Source organism: Mirounga angustirostris, unplaced genomic scaffold, assembly GCF_029215605.1.
Source record: "Mirounga angustirostris isolate CCGP_5_RB_7025 unplaced genomic scaffold, mMirAng1.0.hap1 SCAF_1, whole genome shotgun sequence".
In the NCBI taxonomy this organism is placed as follows: Eukaryota; Metazoa; Chordata; class Mammalia; order Carnivora; family Phocidae; genus Mirounga; species Mirounga angustirostris.
Genome location: NW_026991709.1, coordinates 104,109,573 through 104,135,243, shown reverse-complemented (window position 1 = coordinate 104,135,243; position 25,671 = coordinate 104,109,573). Strand labels below are relative to the sequence as shown.

The 25,671-nt window shown below is 33.0% G+C and overlaps 1 protein-coding gene across 1 annotated transcript in view; it reads left to right on the top strand.

Annotated features, from left to right (window-relative positions):
- RSRC1 (arginine and serine rich coiled-coil 1) overlaps positions 1-25,671 on the top strand; it is a 412,972-nt gene that overhangs the window by 229,996 nt on the left and 157,305 nt on the right. Inside the window, exon 6 of the mRNA XM_064585904.1 lies at positions 10,414-10,465. Coding sequence (XP_064441974.1) covers positions 10,414-10,465 — 52 coding nt within the window. The remainder of the gene's footprint in view (positions 1-10,413; positions 10,466-25,671) is intronic.

Genomic DNA, 25,671 nt, shown 5'->3' with positions numbered 1-25,671 from the left:
TTAGGTTCATATTTACCTCTTTAGCGTCTTCCTCTATAAAATGGATCTATAAAATGGCATCCTTCTCTGATTTTTAATAAAGAAAGTAACTGTTAAATAATTTTTTTGCAAACCCTAAAGCTGTTTAGAGAAAATGTTTGATAAAGCTCTAAGATGAATTTGCTATTGAGAATGGACTATTTGCTGTTGGCTTAATTCTTTTCATTTCTTCTTGGGTCTTTGTTTAAACCAACGTGGTGCTAACTTCCAGAGGTAAGATAAATCTACTTTTGAGCTACTTGTAATATTTCTAGCTTAGACCTCGATCTTAAGAGATAGAATTATAGTAACTGTTAAAATGAAATGTAGCCAGAAATATGATAAGCTGTTGATAATGTGTTTCTATCATAGTGAGATTGCATTTACTTTAAAGGAAGCAGCACAGTACCTATACTGCAAATACGTTTAATATTTTAAAAGTTACTCATCTGGAAAAGCTTGATTCAAATGAGCTTTTTAGATGGCACTCACAACCTTTAAGATCATTAATGGTAGCATCTGAAAGACTAAAGAAAATTTAGTTTTAACTTTGTACAATCTTTTCTGGCAATTAAAAATGATTAGATTTATCTCTTTTTTTTTTTCCCCCTTTAAAGTTAATAATCAAATGGATCTCAAACTGAGAGGCAGTATAGGTTATTAAGAACATAGATTTTGTGATCTGGGTTAAAATTCAAGTTCTGCCACCTTACCATCTTTGTGACTTAAGGTAATTTATTCTTCATCTAAAAAATAGCATTAAATGTACCTGCCTTGTCAGGACTGTTACGAGAATTTTGTTAAGTGAGATATATATAACGTGCTTAGCACAGGGTCTGGAATGTTATAAGCATACAATAAATAATTACTTTTTCAAAAGGATGTTAGGTTTTTTTCCAGAAAGCTTATGCTTTCTTTTTTTTTTTTTTTTAAGATTTTATTTATTTATTTGACAGAGAGAGATATAGCAAGAGCAGGAACACAAGCAGGGGGAGTGGGAGAGGAAGAAGCAGGCTTCCCGCAGAGCGGGGAGCCCGATGTGGGACTCAATCCCAGGACACTGGGATCATGACCTGAGCCGAAGGCAGATGCTTAACGACTGAACCACCCAGGCGCACAAGCTTATGCTTTCTTAGGAATGTCTGTCATGTTGGCTGGCAAGGATATGGCACACAGAAGTTAACACTTATATATTTGGAACACGTGATCACTTTGAGAATGCCACTCTGTTATCAAATAAGTTTGTTAAAAATATATGCAGATTTCATGGTTGTTTTAATTTCCCCAATACCATTATCATCCTCTCAAACATTCAGCTATTTGAATTAGGTAAATTCTTCCTAAAAGATAGAATTCAATGAAATTAATGTTTCAAAATTAATGTGTATACATTTATGAGGATTTAAAAATTTACAAGCAAGTTTATTTCAAATATGAGTATATTCCAGGCACTATCCTAGGTGCTAATGATACAAAGATGTATGACAGTTATTGTCTTCAAAAAGCTGATAGCCTTCAAAGAAGGAAAGATAGGCAACAAAATCAGTAAATATGCTGAAAATGTGCTAATACATGTGTTCCCAGGGTTTACAGAAACATAGAGCAGAGAGTTGTAACCATCATGAAGGGCTAGGGAGAAAATAAGCTGAAACTGATGAGGTTTTCAGGAGATGATGCCTTTTGAGCTGAGCTTTGAAAAAACAGATCAGCCCGGAAGAGGAACTAGATGTTGTTCAGAGAAGGGGAGTTTATAGATTTTTATTAACATTCAGTAGAAACATGGCTGTGTGACTTTGAACAAGTAACTTTACCTCACGAAGTTCTATCAGTATTAAAAGAATTAATAGGCTTTCTATTCCAGTGAAGAGGAAGAAACAGGGATCAGATTTATACTCCCAGCTAAACAACTAAAAAAACTGGACAAATTATTAGAGAAAACAACTCTCAAGACAATGACGTAAAACATGAAGGACAGTGATTCCTAGAGGTGGGGGAAAAATGAGGTGTCCCCTTCAATTGCTTCAGCTTGAGGCCTAGAGAAAGTTTCCAGATCACACCACAGGAAGGGATGACTCAGGCAGAACCTGGTAGTCTCCTTGAGTTGAGAAGATTGAGCTGAAGAAATCACAGGACAGGTTACCAGAGAGGAGTAAGCTACAGAATATCTGCAGAGGGTTTTCTTCAGGTATTCAGCAGACTATTCACTAGTACATGTATGTGAGGAAAGTATCCAAGGCTTGGAAAAGAACTATTTGAAGTGATTAGAAGAAATTGCCTGCCACTACACAGAGTTGGGAACAGTGTCACCTCCCAACACCCAGTGTGGAAAACCTCATCATTCGTGGTGCTCCTGATCAAGTACTAAAGAAGTCTTAATGGTGGGGAAGAATTAATGACAGACGTAAAGCTGTTCTGGTGCCACCTAACAAAGTGGGAACTGAAAGGATCAAACTCCTTCCAAGTAATTTAACTGTGTCCTGTAACAAAGACCAAGACTATAGGAATACAAAAATATCCAGCATACAACAAAATAAAATCATGATGTCTGACATTTTTTCCAAAAGTACCATGCATCCAAAAAGATCAAGAAAATGTAACATATAATAGAGACAAAAATCAATCAGTTGGAACCAACCTAGAATTAGTTGATGAGTACATTAATAGAACTATTATAACTATATTGCATATGGTTAGAGAGCTACTAAAAAAACTGAACATATTAAGTAGAGACATGAAAGCTATAAAAGCAATCAAAATTCTGGACATGAAATGTCTGAGGTGAAAGATATACTGGGTGATATTAATGGACATGATACACTGCAGAATATGGATTAATGAACTAAAAGACATATCAAAAGAAACTATCCAAAATGGAACCAGAGAGGAAACAAAAACAAAAACAAAAAAGAGCATTTGTGAACTGTGGTAACAACATTAGGCAACCAAATACACAATATAACATGTGACTGGAATCCTGAAAGAAAAGGTATGAATAGGGGCAACAGAATAATATAATTGAAGAAATAATGACCAAAATATCTCCAAATTTGATAAAAACTACAAGCAGTTTCAAGAAGGTGAACAAGCCCCAAGCACAAGAAATATGAAGAAAACCACACCAAGGCATATCATAATCAGATTGCTTGAAACCAGGTATGAGAAGAAAATCTTAAAAGCAAAAGAGTAAAAATAAATACTAATTGTTAATATATAAGAGAAAAATAATACTCATTATGTATGAGGGAACAGAGATAGCTATGAAAGCAGATTTCTCATGGGAGACAATGCAAAGTACAAGACAGTAAAGGAATAACTTTAAAATAATGGTAGAAAAAATTTATAGGCCTGGAATTCTTCCAGGAAGAATATCTTTCAAAAATGAAGGCCAAAATGAAGACTTTTTTTAAGACACACAAAAATGGAAAAAATTTATCACCAAAACTCCTGGACTATAAGAAATGGCTAAAGGAAGCCTTTTCAGATACTGGGTTGACATAAAAGAATAAAGAATAGAGAGTACTGGGAATGGTAATTACATGAGTAAATAGAACTCTTTAAAAGATAACTGTTTAAAACAAACAACACAGTGTATTATAGAGTTTATAACAATATATGACAGCAATGACAGTAATAATACAGAGGCTGGGAGGGGAGAAATGTAAATGTTTATTGTAAGGTTCTTATAGTATATATGCAGTAATATAATAAAGATAGAGTGATAAATTAAAGATGTATATTGTAAACTCTAAAGGAACAACCAAAATAACACAAAAAGAGTTTTAGCTAATAAGCCAACAAAGAATATAAAATGGAATTATAAAAATACTCTATCTAGGAGAAGGCATAAAAAGAAGAAAAAGGGGACAAAACAGATGGGACAAACAGAAAACAAATAGCTTGTGGTAGAATAATAATTATATTAAGTGTAAATTGGTCCAGACATGCCAAGTAAAAGTCAGAGTTTTTCAGATTGCTTAAAAAAGCAGGATCCAGGGCGCCTGGGTGGCTCAGTTGGTTTAGCGACTGCCTTCGGCTCAGGTCATGATCCCAGGGTCCTGGGATCGAACCCTGCATCGGGCTTCCTGCTCAGTGGGGAGCCTGCTTCTCCCTCTCCCTCTGCCTGCCACTTCCCCTGCTTGTGCTCTCTCTCTCTCTGACAAGTAAATAAAATCTTAAAAAAAAAAAAAGACTGGAGAATAGATCAATGGGACAGATAGTCTAAAAGTAGAGAGATACATATATATACATATATATATATATCCAATTGATTTTTAACAAAGGTACAAAGACAAATGCATGGAAAATAATTCTTTTCCACAAATGGTGCTAAAACAATTGCATAGCAATATATCAAAAAAATTTTTAAGGTTTTTCTATGTTGCACTACATAGAAATTAATTAAACTATAAAACTTCTAGGTATAAACATAGGACAGATCTTTATCAATTGTGGTTAGGTAAAGATTTCTTATATATAACACCACAAAAGCATGATTCATAAAAGAAGAAATTGATGAATTGGACTTCATGAAAATCAAGAACTTTCACTTCTTTGAAAGATTATCTTAAGACAATGAAAAACAAGCCACTCAATGGGGGTGGAGAGCTTTATTCAGAAAATAAACATAAATATATAATTTAGTTTGTGTGTGTGTATATATAAATAATATGCAAACCTCATGTATGAAAAATTACTTTCACTATAATTAAGAACTCTGAAAGCTCAATAAGAAAACAGTCCCACAAAAATACTGATTCAAATGTTTCCATTGTTTATTCCAGTGTTTATAGCAGCACTATAACAATAGGGCAAAGTATGGAAAAAGCCAAATGTCCATCCACTGATGAGTAGATAAAGAAGATGTGTATGTGTATACAATGGATTTTACTCATCCATTGAAAAGAATGAAATCTTGCCATTTGCAATGATGTGGATGGAAGAGAGTGTATTATGCTAAGTGAAATACGTCAGAGAAAGACATATGCCATATGATTTCACTCATATGTAGAATTTAAGAAACAAAACAGATGAACATAGGGGAGTGGACGGGAAGTAAAAATAAAATAATATAAAAACAGAGAGGCAAACCGTAAAAAACTTTACTAGAGAACAAACAGGGTTGATGGAGGTGGGTGAGGGGATGGGCTAAATGGGTGATGGGCATTAAGGAAGGCACTTGTGATGAGCACTGGATGTTATAGGTAAGTGATGAATCACTAGATTCTACTCCTGAAACTAATGCTACACTATATGCTAACTAACTTGAATTTTAATAAAATCTTGGAGAAAATTAATTAATTAAAAAAAGAAAACAATCCAATGAAAATTTGGCAAAAATTTTGAACATCCGTTTTTCCAAAGAAAATTACCGATAAGGAGTACATGAAAAGGTGGTCACCACCATTAATCATTAGGGAAACATTGATTAAAACCACAATGAGCTTAAAATCACTTTAGAATTTTAAAATTAAAAAGGCTGATTATACTAAGTCATAACTAGGGTGTAGAGCAACTGAAACTCTTATACACTGCTTGTGGGAATATAAAACTACTTTGGAAACAGTTTGGTAATTTCTTAAAAAATTAAGCATATATTTACCATCTTTCCAGAATCCTCTCTATACATTTTTTGTATAAAAAGAGCATATGATTATTTGAAAATGAGAGAGCTCTCATTTCTCAAAATGAGAAAACTATTTAATCCAATCTTAATTTTGATTTTGCATAATGTTGCCAATTTAATTTATTTTCCAAGTTGGAGTGCTCTTTTAGCTCAGCCACAGTTTTTTTTCAGACTTCCTACTTCCCTGTTCTTAACAATCCCCAAAAGTGTTGTTGGCAGCTGAAATGGCTCTTGTTTCATCAGCTCCCAGGATTTCCACAGTGGTGGCCAGGGTTTCAGGGACCTAGCTGAACATAAATGGAAATGAGAAGGGTGAACAAAGAGTTTAAATAGTTTAGTGTATAAACTGGTTTATATAAGGATAGGCTTGCTTCTCTGCTTCTTGATTTTCATGTATGTAGTTGTGGCTCCAAAGACTGTGCTGGTTTTGAATGTTAGCTTTGGCACTCTTTCACGATTCTAGACATGCTGTCTATTTATAAAGAGCTCGGGGGACTGAACACGTAAGAGTAAATCCAAAGTTAAGGGAACAAGTCTCGACATCGAAGATCGTCACCTCCACAAGCCATTAGGAGACTGACTTATATTTTAGTTTCCTCTTAGGAGCATTTGTTTCTTCTTACTCTTCTGTAACACTAGGGCTTACAAATGGAGTTCAGTAAGTATACTGGCTACCAAGGAGAGGGAAGGGAGCAGAGCAGCTCTGGAAAACCCATGGCAGTAGAAATCCCTTCTCCCCCAGCCAGAAGACCACTCTTAATTTAGAAATTTTAAGCCCTATATGATAAGAATTTCTAGCAGAAGTACAGTTTTCTTCAAGTGAGTTAAAATTATGGTACATTATCTACTAATTTACTTTTTTGGATATCATACCATATAACATAATAATGTTTTAACTTTAATATAGCCTTTAAAGACTTCTAGTATAAGTTCATACTGTTCTTACTGTTCTGTTTCATGTTAATGCTAAATTTTTTTGAGGGGACAAGAGTTATAGTCTCTGTAATTCAGTTTTGGTGATATTTGTTTAATTATGCACTACTAATGTTGATGTAAGGAAAATTATTTTTTAATGGAATATAATTTTTTTATCCATAAGTTTGCTTCACACAATATAATTGTGACATTGTGTTCTTAATCGTGTCTTCATTTTACAATTCTTACATTAAGAAATTGTATTACATGCATTTCTATTTGGTATTATATTCTTATTTATTGTATAAGGTTTAATTTCTGGTTCTGAATAACATTAGTACCATTTACCAGTTTTAGGTGGAATTCATACTAATCCCTGAACTGTAATACACATTAAAATAGCTAAAGCATTAGAAATTTTGGCACTCGAGCCCTTAAAGGTAATTTCCTTCTAAGCCAGTTAGTATGGTGATACGTAACTAAAAATGGATTAGTATAAGTTGTTCTTTTAGCTCTATATCCTGTTTCTTCTTTCTCCTTAATCTTTTCTTAAAAAGTAACTATAGATAGCAAATAGAATGATGGCAACAGAAATCAGACTGCCTCTTTCCTGCTCCCAACTCCCAACTCATCTACTTCGGAGCCAAGCAGCTGCCAATGCAGATAGGTAGATGGCACCTGGAGGTTCTCAGCCATGAGACCTGTTATGATGCTTTCCTTCTTCTGGGACAAACTCAAGGTTGCATCAGTGTAGGGGAGCCCTTGGAAAGAATCTGAGAGGCAGGTGAGTGATAGTAAGAGACTGCAATCCCATATCCATTCAACTTATTCACTAGTAAGGGTAAAAGAAAGATATTTACAAATGAACATATTTACAAATGAGAGAACATTCACATTTGATACCCGATCCAAGAAAAATGCTTGAAAAATGACTTAAATATTTATGAGTACCAATATTTATAAAATACAAATTTTAAAAGTCTGGCAAGTCCAACAATGTATTTTTCCCCATAGTTGAAGTTCTCCCCTGCATTGCTAAAATTTAGCAAGTTATATTTGTATAGGCACATATATTTAGAATGTCATCATATTTCATCTGTTAGGCAAATGTATGATTTTGGACAGATTTTTCTTTTGAACAGAATTAAAAACTCATCCTTACGCTTTTATATCTATGGTATTAATTGCTTTGACTTCATGACTGTCCTAGTGATTTAGCTAGAAGGATCCTGAAATTTAGAGTCAGAAGGTCTTTAATTTCAGTCATTTACTAGTAGAGGCAAGTTACTAAACTGCTCTGGTTTTCTTTATCTTTGAATATGAATCCTATGTTATAGATTGTTAGAGAAATTAATGAACATATAAATATGTCTTAACAGGTGTTTTTATCAAAAACACCAATCATCTTTCTTTAGGAATGGGAATTACCATATTTTCAAGACAGTGGTTATAAATGGAGGAGGGTAGGAGCTGCCACGGAGGGGGATTTTGTAGGGTAGGAGACTTTAACAATACTGTTTGGGTTTGGGGGGGGTTTTGTTGTTGTTTTTTGGATGTGGATACTCATCATCCTGCGTATTTTTCTATGTCTTAAATATTTAATTGTTAAAATAATCTTCCTAATGAAATGCATGAAACTTTGCCATGAAATATCTTAACCAGTAAAGTGTCTTAACATTTTTCTATCAAAGGACTTCCTAAGACACTCTGAAATGTATGCTTCATAATTCTTAGCTTGTTTGGGACCTGCTAGTCAGAATATCATTTCCTTCATGCCATTCTAGTGATGTAATATTGCACAAAGTATCACGTTTCTACTGTGTGTGTTAAGTAATTGGCAGAGGTCACAAATTGTCTGTTTGGGGATTGAACCTGGCTCTTAGAAGTACTGTTTGTCCCACGCAGTATTGGTCTTTATGGAAACTTAAAGTCTCATGAAAAATCAAGAAATGTCCTAACCCTGAGTTTGCATTTCTGTATGACAACGGTGAGTTGGTGCCAAGTCTCAGCTGCTCCCTTGACCTAGGCCACGTGCTTACTGTTCTGCACCCTCACTGTGCTCCCTGATACTGAGGCCAAGTGTCATTTGCCTTTTATCATCATAAATGTTTATATTACTGCTTGGCCCCCGTAGGCAGTTTAGTTTATAACTCTTAGGTTGTATTCAGTAGATGTCACAATCTTCTATTGATATTTTGCTGTGATATCTTAACTTGAGGTTACATATTTTCAGTACTTTGTAACTTTATAAAGCTCGCTTGTGTACATTTTCTCTATAAACCTAATGTAAAGTACTATTTTTAAGTTTGTCAACTCCTCCTTCTGTCAGTCAGTCCTTTCATGTTACAAAGTAATTACTTCTCAAATCTAGTTCTTCCTGTCCAACCCTACCACCACTGCTCCACCTCAGGCCCTCATCATCTCTCACCTGGAATTCTTTAATTGCTTTCTGACTGAGCTCCTCATCTCCAGTCACATTTCTTTCAGTTCATCCTCAAGTGTATCGCTAGAAAGTGCAGATCTCCTCTCCTCACACCACTGTTTCAAATTCTTCTGAGTTTCTCTCTCTTCTATGGCAAGATCTGCAAATGTTTCCTGAAAGGTCCAGATAGTAACTTTTTAGGCTTTGCTGGCCAGAAGTTTCCTGCCACAAAAAATGGACTCTGCTGTGGTTGGACTGAGCACAAAGCACCCACAGACAGTACGTAAACAAATGGGAATGGCTGTTCCAATAAAACGTATTTACAAAACCAGGTCACCAGTCTAGGGCCATGGTTTGTTAACCCTTGTTCTAGGATAGGAAAGACTCTCCCTATCTTTCTTCCTGTCTTAACTACTACTCTTCCATCCTGTTTCTTACAGTTTATTCAGAAGCACCGCTCAGATTCTTAAACCTTTCTTGTACATCTTCTTTCTATATCCAGTTATTTAATTCTTTCATTCAAACCATTTTTTCACAGAGAAATATTAAAATATATCTTATAAAATGTTAATTCTCAAATGATGGTATCATATTGAAACATGAGGCTGTTTAGTCACTTGCTGACATCTTTATAAATGTATAGTGAAGTACAGTCTTAAATGTTAAAAAGAGTTTTTAACAAATCTTTCATAAAAATCTGTAACTTTGATACAATCCATTGTTGTGGCTTATGGCTTGGATACTATCAACACATTATCGGAAAATCTCAGAATAAGGTCACTGATAGGAAAGGAGTTTAATTTCAACATTATCAAGTGTATTGAATCAAGGTTCTTTGAGAAAACAATTTTAGGACTGTTAGTAGGAATTGAAAGCATGTAACTCACATTGTGTCCTATCTTCATCACAGCTGCCCCTTGCAAATAGTTAGGAAAGCAGAAAATATTTGGTTTTAGGGTACGACTTGCCTGAAGTATTGGATGTCAAATTGCCACTTAAATTCTAATAGATCACTTTACACAGTTCCAAATGCAAAAAAAACAACAGAACTTGATAATACGTTGTTAAATATATTAACAGTGTGGGTTTTGCCTCATTATTAAATTGCAGTTTTTAAGCTATTGCTGATTGGTACTGATTTAGGTGCTGATTTAGGCTATTGCTGATTGATGTTGGATAGTAAACAAAACCTTTTCCAGTAAAAAAATGAAAGAAATTCATTCTTGCATCATATTAATGAAAAGTGTGATTTGATTACTGTGGTGAGAGTAGATTAGTAGAGCTGCTGTGATGGAATTTTGTTAAGATGTGAATGGATATTAAGCTTGATAAGATAAAGTCCTCTAAATTTTCTGATATTTGCATAATAATACATTAATTTAAAACTCTCTTTATTAAAATTGACCTGTAAATGTCTTTTATGGTTGATTTTTAGCCACCAGCTGAACAGGCCAAAGCCAGACTACAGCTGGTTCTTGAAGCTGCTGGTAAGTGCATAATTTATTTAAATGAAAAAGTACTAAATAAATCTTAACATGCTTACAGGTGGGTCAAAGAAAAAAAAACACCTATTTTCATGTAGCTTCACAAATTTATGAAATTTAGGTTATATGTATGGCCATATTTTATAGGAAATATTTATTGCTACAGTATAATGCTAAAAAGTCATTCTTTACCTTTTTATTTATAAAATTGGCTTCAATTTTAGTTTCAGTTTTGATAAAGTCCAATTTATTGACTTTGCTTTTGGTGGTATATTTAAGAATTCTTTACCTAACCCCACATCACATCATAAAAATCTCCTCCTATATTTTCTTCTAAAAGTTTTATACTTTTGCATTTAAGACCATATATGATCTATTTTGACTTAACTTTTGTATAAAGTGTGAGTTTAAATCACGTTTTCATTGTTCTAAAGGAAACAAGGTAAATGTAATATAGTAATTTCTCAATTGCATTGGACTAACTCATTGGACTGTTCTGGGTACCATCTAACCTTAAAATACCATATGTTTTGTTTTTCAATGATACAGTAATGCAGTGACTTTGATTTTACATATAATGCCCAGATTTATGTAGACATTAAATATTTTACCTTTTCAAAAAACATGAAAGATCAATGTTATCTTTTCTAAGTACTGATATTTTACTTTGAATCTTAATGTGCTCTTCAAAATGTATGTAACTTATTTAAATAAGTTGTTAAGGTTAAGCATGAGGGAGGGTTAGAATAATAATGCCAAAGTAGTACATATTTCTTAAAATTATTTACTTTTTAAAGATCTGTAAAGAGTCCATAATTTCCAATTGGAAAGTGAGAATTCTATTTCAACATCAAAAGTAATTTCGGACTACCAGATGATAGTAGTTGTATTTTTAGTTTCATTGATTGGGAAAATACATATGTGCATATTGATTCAAGGAGTTCTTGGATTAACTCCTACCAAGAGTGTCCACAGTTTAAAGATTGGGAGCACCAGTGTAAATGATACACTAGCTTCATAAACACTAACAGAAAATAAAGGGATAAAAATTGATAAATACTTTGACTATGAGTCTCTATACCACTCCATATTTCTTTAAAAGTCATTATATTTTATGAATTACTATTACTCATTTTATCTTTAATTATGTAGAAATTACAATTTCTACATAGTATTACAGTTTTGCTTGCTATCAGGTTTTTCATATTTTGACTCAAATATACCGTAAGATAAACTAGTTAATATGATTCTCTATCATTTACATAAAGTACATGGATTTTTTAGTAGCATTTTGCTTTGAAAAATTATTTCCAGTTCATAATTTGAGTATGGACAAACTCTTAAAGAAAATTTTTATGGTGCTTAGTTCGGACAATATTTGTTTCCATTATTATAACTATAAAGAATTTCATTTCATAGTTTTATACAGTTATCTTTATCTTTTAATATGATTTTGAAGCATATTATAAAACAGATCGGACACTCCAAACCTCATAGTATATAACTTGCTTATATTGGTCCCAGCTGTCACCCCTCATATTTTAATTTAACTTTCTAAATTCTGTTATGGATAAAGAGCTAGGTTCTGTGAATTTGAGATGCATTCAAATTATTATGACAATTTTACAAATTAGAAAACTTACATTAGCTGGATAAGCAAAGGACAGACCTTAGCTACATGTAGCATTATTTACTTAATAATTTTCTTCTTTATTTAACATGTTGTCCCCACCCAGCATTTCCCTCTTATCAGTTACACTGTGATATATGTCCTGTTACAAATTATGTTTTTTATATTTTACATTATTTTCTTGGAATTGATTACTATAGAAATGAATTTATGAGGTTAGAGGGTATTAACATTTAGAGTGACTTTTTATGCATTTTTGCTAAATTGTTTCGCAAAAGGACTGCGCTACTTTACATTTCCACTGATTAAACATTTTTACCAAGACTTCACTTTTGATGCCAATTCCATGAATATATTGCTTTATAATATGGCATAACATATTACACCCCTTTGGAAAACATCCTGTACTGCTTTTAATGAGAACGTGTGGATCACTTCTCGGCTTTTTGGCTAAGATCAAGTGTAATGAGAACGTGTGGACTTGGAGAGAAATAGGTGGATGGATAGGGGAGTAGGATATAAGCAAATACAGAACTTATTCTCAAAGTTCTAGATCTCTTTCAGTGAAGAATAGAAGGTGTTCATGGTATTATTAAAAACAAATAAAGGAAGGGGGAATAAGATGAACTTGAGCTTAGTCTGGAAGTCTTGCTATTAAAGTCTAGCTCACTCCTATGATTGAGGTACCTGTATAGGAAGGTCTGGTAGCACCCATTTTGTCACATTGGAGGAAGTTTACTTGGGTTCTCAGGGAAAACATCCTTGACTTTGGGGCCTTAAAATTGAGTACAAGGGAAGACTTAAGGCTGTATGTTAAGATTCTTGAGATAGGATTTATTTCAGCTTTATAGTTACTATAATCTGGTAGATAGGGTTTCTATATAAAGAAATCCTGAAGCTACTTAGTCCTTTATTCTAACCTCAGGTCCCAGAAGAAAGTTTTATATGTAACCATTGCATTGTTATTGATTTATGAGTGAATGTTAATGATGTTATTGGTTTGGAATTAAAATATATTTAGAACATTTGGCAACAATTATTAGTGGTATGATTTTGAAAGACGTGTATGAGTGAAATAACATTAAGCAAAATGTAAGGTATCATGCATATTATACCAAACATGAATTTGAAGTCATAGATTTTATTGTATTTGTTATGATCATATTTTTTATACATTAAATTTACATATTTATACTTTGTTATGCTAAATCTTCAGATTTAGATAGAATCTTTTTTCATGTTCATTACTAAATTACAATTGAAACCAAAATTCATGTCTCTTGTTTAACTTTTAATTCAAAGGTGATGTGAAGTTAAGGTTATATCTAAGATTGCTTTTCTGTTGTTTTCAAATGGCAACAGGACACAGAAGGTTACAGAACTGTATAAATTTGTAAGACAGAATCTTTAAGTTGTAACCTCAGCTAATGGCTTACCCTATGATATTGAGTAAATCCTATTAACCCTTTGTGCCATGCTTTCTTTTCCTTTCTGTCTTAAAAATGCTTTTACCATTCTCCCATTTATTAAGATGCAAAACTTTGAAATTTTTATCTTTGACTTCTTAAGAGGCAATGATTCACCTAGAATAAATGATCTTATTTTGAAGTGTTTTTTATATTTAGCCCTTTATTATCTTTCCCACTGCCATCTCCTTAGTCTAGATGCCAAACATTTCACCCAAAGGTTAATCTGTGACATCCTAATTGGTCTCTTGCTTCAGTTCTCTTCTCTGGAGATGGTAGTGAAAAGTGGATGGGTTCTAAGCCTGCTTACACTACTTACTCTTTGTGACCTTGATGTTTATTGGTTAGCCAAAACAGAGGTATTTTTAAAAAAAATGGAACATGACAAATGTATATATTTTCTAGTTTACTATAGTTCTCTGTTTTTTAAAAAGTAATTTGTTGAGGTGAAATTCACATAATATAAAATCAATCGTAATTGTTTAAAGTGAACAAACCAGTGGCATTAAGTACATTCACAGTGCTGTATAACTATCACCTCTCTCTAGTTCCAAAACATTTCCATCACTCCAAAGTAAAACCTCTTACCTATGAAGCAGTTTATCTTCACTCCCTGGACCCCCTGCAACCACCAATCTGCCCTCTGTTTATGTGGGTTTATCTATTCTGGATATATATAATGGAATCATACAATGTGTGACCTTGTGTGTCTGGCTTCTGTCCTTAGCATAATGTTTTGGAGGTACAGCCACATTGCAGCATGTATAAGTATTTTATTTCTTTTTATGGCTGAATAATATCCCATTGTCTGTACACCATTTATCCATTCATATATTGATGGAAATTTGGGTTACTTCCACCTTCTGACTGTTATGAGTAAGTGTTGCTATCAACATGCATATACATGTACTTGTTTGGGTACCTATTTTGTAATTTTGGGTGGTATATACCTAGAAGTGTAATTGTGGGGTCATTTGGTAATTCACCAAACTTTTCCAGTGTCTGAGCGATATTACATTTTCATCAGCAGTGTAGGAGGATAGTCCCCTACTATTTCAGCTAAACCATGTCACACATTTAAATTACCTATTTGAAAGTATTTAGCTTTGGGAACTTCTCTGTACCATAATTTACTCATTTGAAAAAGGGCAAGATTATAACTACTTTATAGGATTTTTGTGAAGGTAAGTATAATATGTGAAATGTCTAGCCCAGAGCCTGGTGAATGGTAGACTCCAGAAAATGTTTATTTCCATATTGCTTTTTGTGATTACCACTGCTAGATGGTTCTTTTTCAGCCACCATTTGGTCATGCTACTACTTTGGCTCAAAATTAGTCACTGGCCCTCAGTTTCTTACAAAATTAATTTTGCACTTCTATGCCTAAGGTTCCAATGTTCGGTATGGTGGATCCACAGATTTTTCTATATTTATTAGAATTCATTTCTGAACTTCTTATTATTCTTTGAGTTACTCATTCTTCTGCATTTATTAGAATTCATTTCTTTTTTTTTTTTTTTTTTATTCATGAGAGACAGAGCGAGAGAGAAAGGCAGAGGGAGAAGCAGGCTCCCAAGGAGCAGGGAGCCCGATGCGGGACTCGATCCCAGGACCCTGAGATCATGACCTGAGCCGAAGGCAGACGCTTAACCATCTGAGCCACCCAGGCGCCCTAGAATTCATTTCTGAGCTTCTTCTCATTATTCTTTGAGTTACTTGTTCTTTTCTACCTATGGATCTTTGCTCATGATTTTCTCTCTTCTAGAAATGACTTCTTCCTTCCTCTTCCCACCTCTAAACACTTCAAAACAAATCTCAAATAATATTTCCACATGACTTTCATGACCATTCCAGCACATAATCTTTTCTCTTCTTTTTTGAATTCTTTCTGTCCTTGTCTGCATATACCATTTATGCTGATATTTACTCACATATAGCTGATACTAATATTTAATTATTTCATGAGTGTTGAACTTATTTTCCCAATGAAATAATAAACATGATGGCCAGGAACCAGAGCTAAAACTTCTAAGTCTTTCCCAGGAGTTTTAACAGTATCTATAGAGAGTGGTACTATGCCAAATAAGAATCCAGGTATTAATCTTTGCTGAACAAGTCATTGTGAAGAAACAATCTGGACATAACTGAAAATTAAACCTTTTAAATGGTGGTATGCTCATTTTAACCACTGATTCATTTAAAATGGATACACAAAAAAATTCTCTGGCTTCTAAAGTAGAAGATATTGGTCAATAATCTGACTTTTTAATCTTAAACTTTAAGGTAGTGCATAACAGAAAAGATAATGAAACATGAATATCGCACAGGAGGAAGAAGGAAGATAGTAAGTTTACTTAAAAGACTTGTCTCCATCACTTTTGCTTTCACTGTTGTTTGTTTGACATGTTAGCAGAAGTCCAAACATTGGGGTTTTGTGCAAAAACACAGTATAATCTTATGCCATATGTATGCATAGGTTTGAAGAAGAATTTAGAGGAGAGATTTTACTAAAATGTAAATATTTTTCATCAGTATGAAGAGATGACCCTTCTTACAACATGGTTTTAAAACACATTTTTCTCTAAAATCTTTTTAATATTTTACTTTTAATAGAATTATTGACACATGCAACCTTTAAAATTCTGTTTCTAATGTTATAAGAAAAAAATAGAAATTTCCTTTAGTGCGTGAATGGTAAATAATCTTTATCATAAAATTTTTGTGTAATATTTCATTTTCTAAATAATGTCTACAACCTTTTTGTTTTGCTGTATAATTTTTAAAGTACATTCATAAATCTTTTATCATTTGACTCACATCACAGCATGGGTAGCTAATTAACTCCATTTTACAAATATCCTGAAAGCATAAGTGGTTTGTAAAAGGCCACATAGCGAGTAAGTGACAGAACCAGGACCCAAATCCCATGATTTCTGACTCCTGAGCTATTTCTATCCATAGTTTAAATCCCTGAGTTATGTTGGGCGGAAAGAAGGATGATAGAAAATATTACCAAATACATACTTTGTTTTGTTAGGTATAGTGCTATAGTTACCTTACAATAAAATAATTTCTATCCTCAAGCAAGCCTTTGATTCTGAAATGAGTTTTTCTGATTGATAATAAAGTTTGAGTCAGAAAAGAAATGTTTTTTTCCTTAACTATTAGAGTGTTCATAATAGCAAAATTTCTGATAATTTTGAAAAATCCTGGTAACATTTTATGATCAACAATGTTTTGATCTTCAGCCTCACTAAGGACTTAACATTTCAGTTACCTTGCTGAGATAGAAGCTGGTTAAGTACTGTATTACTTACAGTAATATCCCATTGTCTGTACACCATCTGTGTGTAACACAGATGAGTTACACACACGTTCACACTATGTCCAGGCAAGGAGCTATGCTTAGGAATAAGCCGTAAGTGCCTTATTCCATCCCAGTTCTTCTGCTGCATGTTAAATTTAGATTTTATTCTCTCAGTTACCCATTAAGTACCTGGAAACCTATTCCTAACCCTTTCTCTTCATAGCCATGCGATCTTAGAAGTCTCAGTACTTTCCTAAAGTCCATTCTAACTGTAAATATTTGTGATTCTGAGAATTACAAAGGAGATTGCCACAATATTGTTGAACTGTTTCTGGGGAGCATAGAAAACCATTCTGCTACCCTGATTGAAAGCCAACAGAGATTTTGCTCTGTAGGTTTCTGATCACTGATCTGTGGCTCCAAGAAAGAGGCTGATTATTGTGAGAAAAGCTTTCATGTGGGGCAGACCTAAAACACTGAGCAAGTGATTGAAAAGTTAATTTCCATTTCATAAAATAAGTCGTTTCAGACTTCTTTTCTCCCCGTGTAGGCTTCTTCTTGATAGTAGGTTGGCAGTCTAGATTCATACTCAGCCTCCCTAGCTAACTTTGTAAGTAGTCTCTTTTAGTTTCTTCAACTATAAAATTGAGATATTAATAGTACATAACTAATGGGTTGGTTGTTACAGAGTTTAAATGAGTTAACATTTGTAAAACACTTAGAACAGCACCTGTACATAGTAAGTATTCAGTAAATGTTAGCAATTGATACCAAAGGCAATATAGTATGGTGGTTAAATTCTCAAGTCAGATGGCCTGGGTGCCATTCCCAGCTCCATTATTTACTCATAAAACCATGGGAGAGGGATGTTAAAGCCTGCTGAACTTCAGTTTTTTCATTTATGAAATGGGAAAATAGGTACCTTCAGAGTTTTTATGAGAACTAAATAATTTAATGTAATAAAGTGTTTAGAACAGCACCTAACATGTAACCAAGTGTTCTATAATTATTAGCAAGTAGGAATAGTTTTTTATGGCATCACCATAGTGATGAGGTAATTAAGGAAGAGACATTGAGCAAAACATTCCCCTCCTACCAGCATACATAAACAGAAGACGTTATCAAGAATTAAGAATAGTGCTTTTTAAAAGAAACAAATGAATAAAACTTTAATTAGTTTAATTGACTTGAGCATTGGTTAAACCTTTTTTTCATCAAACAGAGTTTCTGCAAATTTTAGGAATTGTACCTAAAATTTAATAGCTTTTATGTGAAATCAAATTGATAATGTTAATTTAACTTCCAATTTCCAGTAATGAACATGGTTTTTGGTTCTGTGTTAATTCAAAAAGATAAAGTAGTGCTTCCTAAAGAGAATCATGAAGTAAATTGCATTTAAAAAGTATGTTACTTGTTTAGCATCAGTGACACATTTATATTTGAATGACTATTATTTATCCTTAATAATATTTAGTAAGAAGAAAGCTATCAGCTAGAGTCTTAACAATATCACAGCAACTTGCCATGTTTGAGCAGATGTTAAGCAGACAGTAGTTGAATGTTAATTTTGAGAGGGTGGTATGTTTAAGCCTAGCTGAAGTATGTTGCATGTGGGCTTTCTAGACTCGAGTACAATGCTGGATCTCTGGGGAGAATTTTAAAGCTAAACCTCTTTCTTTGGGGTCCTCTATATGGACTCTCTCAAGTCAGTATAAAGCAGATCATCCCTAGGCTAAAGCCCTTCAGCTTTTGTTATTGGGCTCTGTAGACCTGTAATTAGGCCTCCTGGCAGGCCATGCAGGCCAGTTAATGGTCATATGGAGTTTCTGTGAGGCAGACTGGCTTTGTATAAATCCTGGGTAGGAATACGTTTATGGGTCACTTCCTACCAGGACCATGCTTTGTCCTTATGCCCTGCGGGCTGACAGGGAGCAGGTTCCCTTGACCATGGACTGTTCAGTTTGCAACTCAAAATCTAGTCCACTAATCCTCAGTGTAAACAGAGGATTTAGAAGGGCTTCTGTCACTTACAGTTGCCAATTCACTTGGGTGTCTGTGAATTTATTTTTCCCCAGACTTCATTATTGAAAGACTGACAAGTGTATAAGATTTGGATGTTTGTTTATGTATCAAGTGTGCTGGGTTTTTTTCAGTGGTTTTAGAATCATTGTAAATAATTTATCTAAAGCAGAATTATATAATGAGCTTTTTTATTAATCACCCTTTAATATTTCTTAATTTAAGCCATTAAAAAATTTGGGATGGTAGCTAACCTTTTCCTATAAGGGAAATTATAGGTCTGGTTTTTGGATTTTTTTTTTTTTGATAAGGGTAAAATAACACTATGTAAAGAAATTTACCAAAGAGTGATTAATGCAGATTTCAGATAAGTCAAAGAAATAATTCAAAACTCTTCTATACAGTACATTTTATAGTAAGTAAAAATGCCATTTTAGTGTAGCTGAAAACTTGAAAGGAGGAATATCGGATCAGTATAGAAAATGCTTAATAAAAATGTGTTTCATGAAGTACTTAAAATTAATAAGAGTGCCATTTATTGAGCATCTACTATGTGGTGAGCACTTTTATACATTTACACATAGTATAATTTTTAATAAATAATGCATGTTTCCTAGCCAAGCAAAATATTTGAATTTTAAGAAAGTCATGATTGAGATTTTTGTTTTTCATTTTATTTCATCCTCTGTTTCATTATGGTTTTCCCTTTGTTGCCCAGATTATTATGATTTGATTCTGAAATGTATAAGTTCTGAGTATGCTCTGCAAAGAGCTGTCACCTATCTTCTTATGAGCCAGTTTTTCTTTTAGGGAGGAAATCAAATGATGTATTCTTTCCCAGGTCTCATCTAGTAAATCAGTGCTCAGTATTTTGCATTTTGTGATGTAAAAATGGTTCATGACAGATGTGGCTGAAAAGACCACATACGTAGACTGTATGATTTTAGTCTGGTGGAACTAATAGGATCACTCATTACATTTTAGACCCTGGGGTTTCTTTTTTCTTTCATAATAATAATAATAAAAAAAAAAAACTGTTTAAATAGAGTAGTCCTTATTGTGTGTGAGTACAGCATCTTCCCCCAAATTTACAAAGAGTTGATGGTAACAAATCAACAAATAATCCTCTCTCTTCCAAAAAGTTCTTTCATTAATGTTTATTTAATGTTAACTGTTAATTTTTGTCTTGTCCATAAGAGTTAAGATTTTGTTCTATTTTTATAAAAGGTTTCTTTGAATTTTATTTAGCAAAACTAGAAAATACATTCCTTAAGAAAGAATCCAAGACCTGAGAATTAAATTAAGTTATATGGTAATAAAAACAAGTTTTGCAAATGTTGAAATATTTAATGGCAACAAAAAGACATTATGCAGTAAGAATTCTGGTGTTCATTCACAACTGAGAGAATTATAGCATGATCTGTTTTTCTTTTTTAATGTACACAGTGTATTTATTAGAACAGAAATATATTTGTGATATATTTTGGAACTGAAAAAATGGAGGCTTCTGAACAGTGTGAAAGATCTGATCCTATTTTAGTTTTGACCAAAAGTTAAAGTTGTAATTGAACCAAAAGTTACATTGAAAAATATCCTGGGTAATGGCTATTGTCCCTGGGCAGTAGGATTTAAGGTAATTAAAAATATTTTTTTGGCTTGTCTTTGTTTTTGAATTGTTCTGTAGATATGAAGAAAATCTATGGAAGTGTCAGAAAGGTTAATTTAAACATGATAAAATTCCCCAATATTTAGTATGAAATTCAGTGAGTTTTGACAAATGTATACAGTTGTGTTAAGTATCACCAAAATTTTTGATAAAGACCATTTACATTACTCCAGAAAGGCCCCTTATATTCCTTTGAAGTCAGTTCTTTTCTCGCCATCTCGGATCTTAGCAACCACTAATCTGCTTTATGTTGCTATAGTTTTGCTATTTTCAGAATGCCGTATAAATGGAACCATACAGTATGTAGACTTTTGTGTCTGCACTCTTTGACTTGGTATAGTGCCTTTCAGGTTTGTTCTCATTGTTATATGAGCATCAGTTCTTTTTATTGCTGAGTAGTATTTCATTGTATAGCTAGATCAGTTTGTTTGTTCATTCAACAGTTGGTGGACAGGTAGGTTGCTTCCAGTTTATGGTTTTTCTGAATAAAAATTATATGAACATTTGAGTACAAGTCTATATAAACATTTTCATATCTCTTGAGTAAATAGTTGGGAATGGGATTTGTTGGTTATATATATAGTTAAGTGTAGCTTTGACTTTATAAGAAACTGCTGAAGTTTTCTGAAATGGCTGTCCCATTTTGTATTTTCATGAGCAGTGTATAAAAGTCCCATTTGTTCCTTGACATCACTTGATGTTGTTGGGTTTTTTCTTGTTTAATTTCAGCTATCCTGTTCAATGTGTTGTATTTCATTTGACCTTAGTGCACATTCCTGTGATGACTCATGAAGTTGAGCATCTTTTCATGCAGTTATTTGTCATCTGTATACTTCTCTGAAGTATCTACTTCTATCTGGTGCCCATTTTTAAAAAGAATTATTTATATTATTGACTTGGAGAGTTACTTATATATTCTGAATACAAGTCAGATATGTACTTTATATATTCTCCTTGTCTATGCCTTGCCTGTTTATTTTCCAATGATTTTTTTAAAAAAATTAATAATGTACATACAGTAAAATTCACTATTTTTAGTTTCAGTTCTTTGATTTTTGACAAATATAAACAATTGTATAATAACACCTAGAATCAAGATGTAGAACAATTTTATCATCCCTCAGAATTTTCCCATACCCTAAATGGCAAACCCCTCCTACTGCTTCTAGCTCCTGGAAGCCACTGATCTATTTTTTGTCCCTACAGTTTTGACTTTTTTAATATGTCATGTAAATGGGATCATGTAATATGTAGCTTTTTGAGTCTGGCTTCTTTGACCTAGCATAATGCTTTTGAGATTTACCCATGTTGTTGCTTATATTGGTTAAAATTTATTCCCTTTTTATTACAGAGTAATATTCCATTGTGTGGGTTAATTAATTGAAGGGTGTTTAGATTATTTCCAATTTTGCACAATTATGAATAAACCATTAAAACATTGTTAAAATGATTTTGTATGGATATAAGTTTTTGTTACACTTGGGAAATACTTAGGACTGGGATTGCTGGACAGCATGATAATTTCATGTTTAACTTTATGAGAAACTGCAAACTGTTTCCCAAAGTGGCTGGACCATTTTGCATTCCAAAGGCAATGTATGAGAAGTTGCATTGTTCCACATCCTTGTCTGTACTTGGCATTATTAGTTTTTGTTTTACTGTGGTCATTCCAATGGGTGTGTAAAGGTGTCTCACTGTGGTTTTAGTAATATCCCTCATGAAGAATGTTGTTGAACATCTCTTCATGTGCTTATTTGCCATTGCAAACTCTGTTTTCCCATTTTTAAAAATTGAATTATTCTTCAGTTTCTGAATTTTGAGAGTTTTATATTTTTTTGGATAAAAGTTCTTTATCAGATATGTGATTTGCAAATATTTTTCACATTTTGTGGCATGTTTACGTTCTCTTAACAGTATCTTTTGTAGAGCAGAAGTTCCTAATGTGTTGAAGTCCAATTTATCAATTTTTTCCTTTATGTATTATGGTTTTAGTGTCAGATCTCTTGCCCAAGCAGAAAACACAAAGATTTGTATCTGTGTTTTCTTCTGGAATTTTCATAGTTTAGATTTTATATTTAGATCTGGTCCATTTTAAATTAAATTTTGTATATGATGTGAAGTATGGGTTAAGGTTCTTTTCTTTGCATGTGGATATCTAATACTCTTAGTACTATTTATTGAAAAGATCATTTTTTTCCACCGAATTGTCTTTGTAACTTTGTAAAATATCCTTTGACCTTATGTGACTAGGTCTATTCTCAATTCTCTGTTCAGTTCCATTGATCTTCGTGTCTATCTATCCTTTTGCCAATATTATACTGCCATGATTACATTGACTCTGTAGTATTAAGTCTTAAAATCAGTTACTGAGTCTTCCCCCTTTGTTCTTCTTTTTCAGAATGCTTTGGCTATTCTAGTTCTTTTCCCTTTCTATATAAACTTTAGAAACCACTTATTTATTTCTACCAAAAACAAAAATCCCAGCTGGGATTTTTAGTAGGGTTATGAGGACTTTACAGATCAACATTGTAGATAATTGACTCTTCCATCCTTGAACATAGGATAGCTGTCCGTCTTTGTTTTTTTTTTTTAATTTCTTTCACCAGTTTTATAGTTTTCAGCATATAGATATATATTTTGTTAGGTTTATTCCTAAGCATTTTATGTTTTGGGGTGCCATTATAAATATTAGATTTTCTTATTTAGATTATACTGATGGTATACAGAAATACAATTCTTTTTTGAATATTGAATTTGTATCCTGCCATTTGTTAAACTCACTTAAAGATTGCTTGTTTTTATAAGATTCTTTGGAATTTTCTACAAAGACAGTTATGTTGTCTATGATGAAGTTTTTGTTTCTCCTTTTAAATCTGAAGACCTTTTATTTCTTATTCTTGCCTTATTATCTTATTACCCTAGTTAGAACCTCCAGACACAATTTTGAATAGAAGTGGTTAAGAGTGGATATCCTTTGATTATTTCTGATCTTAGGGAGATTAGCATTCAGTCTTTCACCATTTATACAAGATGTTAACTGTAGGCTTTTCATAGGTGCCCTTTTCAGATTGAAGAATTCTTCTTCTATTCCTGATTTCCTTTGAGTTTTTATTCGGAATAAATGTTTAATTTTGTCAAATGCTTTTTTTGCATCATTTGAGATGGTATGTTGATTTTCATTGGTTGATACATTGAATTTCACAGGTCAATTTCAAATGTTAAACCAATCCTATTTACATTTTGGGGAGAAACACCATTTGAATGCAGTGTACTTTTTATATATTATTGGATTGGATTTTCTAAAATTTTATGTATACTGTAGCTTGTATTCACAGGAGTTATAAATGTTCCATTACAACCATTTGCATGCCTGATTCCTTCTATTAGGTGATAAACCCCTGTAGGTAAGGTCTATCAACTTTATATTTCCCAAAGTAGCACAATACCCTGGTGTTAGGAGCCTTTATTTATTAACAGTTGGTTGGATGAATAAATGTCACTAGTAGTCTGTGTAAATGAGCATTTATATACCATTGAAGGTATATACTAAAACTCATTCCTCACATCTAGTTCTGTAGTTTTTAACCAAGTAAAATATACCCAATTTTTCCCATAGCAAATTTTGATATAGAAAGAATTAATCAGACTTTGATGGGAACTTTATACTATGCAGAATCTTTCAGGCTAACTTTCTCTACTTCTATATAATATGTTTAATATATTCAGTTCATCTAAGCAAACTTTAATCAGATATTATCTGGATGGAAAACCATACACATGTCTAATGTTTTCAGATTTTTTGTTGTTGTTGTTAGTATGCCAGTGATATATTACAAATGCTCATAAACAATAATTTTTAGTTTTGGGGCACCTGGGTGGCTCAGTCAGTTAAGCCTCCAACTCATGATTTCAGGATCCTGGGATTGAGCCCCACATTGGGCTCCTGGCTCAGCAGGAGTCTGCTTATCTCCCTCTCCCCCTACTCACGCTCTCTCTCTCTCTGAAATAAATTAAATAAATCTTTTTAAAAAACAAGGTGACTTTTAGTTTTGAATTAAAATTACGGAATTTGATTTAATGTTAATACTTGTTAAACACTTTCTATATAGTTGTTCCTAAAGTACCTCCTGAAAGGAATATGTTAAAGCCTATAAATCCCTTATAATTCTTCATGTGATAGTAGAAGCTCCATATAAGTGTACTTTTTCTTGGCTCAGAGCTAGTCCATAGGAGATAATTAACTCCTTCTGTTATAATTCTCTTAAGTAATGCTTGAAATGGTCATCATTTCTCAGTTTTACACAGTGGTTCTGAAAGGTTGATAAGGCCTTGGAATTTTTAGAATTGTTTTTAAAAGATGACTTGTTTGGGGTACCTGTGTGGCTCAGTTGGTTAAGCATCTGACTCTTGATTTCAGCGCAGGTCTTGATCTCTGGGTCATGAGTTCAAGCCCTGCATTGGGCTCCACATTGGGTGTGGAGCCTACTTGAAAAAAATAAATAAATAAAAGATGACTTGTTTATTATTGTCATTCTAAAGGCATTCTGAAAATGTTAATCAAAGACCTTGAAAAGTAAGTAGGGCTTAGCAAATCATTGTTGATTAGATGAAAGAATTTTTGCATATATGGATACAGTTGTTGGATATTTCTACTTTTTTTTTTTGCTTGCTTTATTTATTTATTTATTTTTATTCTTATGTTAATCCCCATACATTACATCATTAGTTTTAGATGAAGTGTTCCATGATTCATTGTTTGTGCATAACACCCAGTGCTCCATGCAGAATGTGCCCTCCTCAATACCCACCATCAGGCTAACCCATCCTCCCACCCGGATATTTCTACTTTTTAAAGTTGGGTAACTTTATTGGATAGTATTCATTTAGAAAGGCAATCACATTTATAAACATACCTTGCTATGAATATTCATAAATACATTTTATATACTATGAATTAAAATTACTTATTAGGAAGATATCTAAAAACATAAAGAGGTAAGTATTTTTCATAATATGGGTTTGAACATTACATATTTTGCCTAAGCCTGTCTTTTCTTAAATTTTATTTTCTATTACCTCCACACTTTGCAAGAGATTTTTATGGTATTTAAATTTATTGTG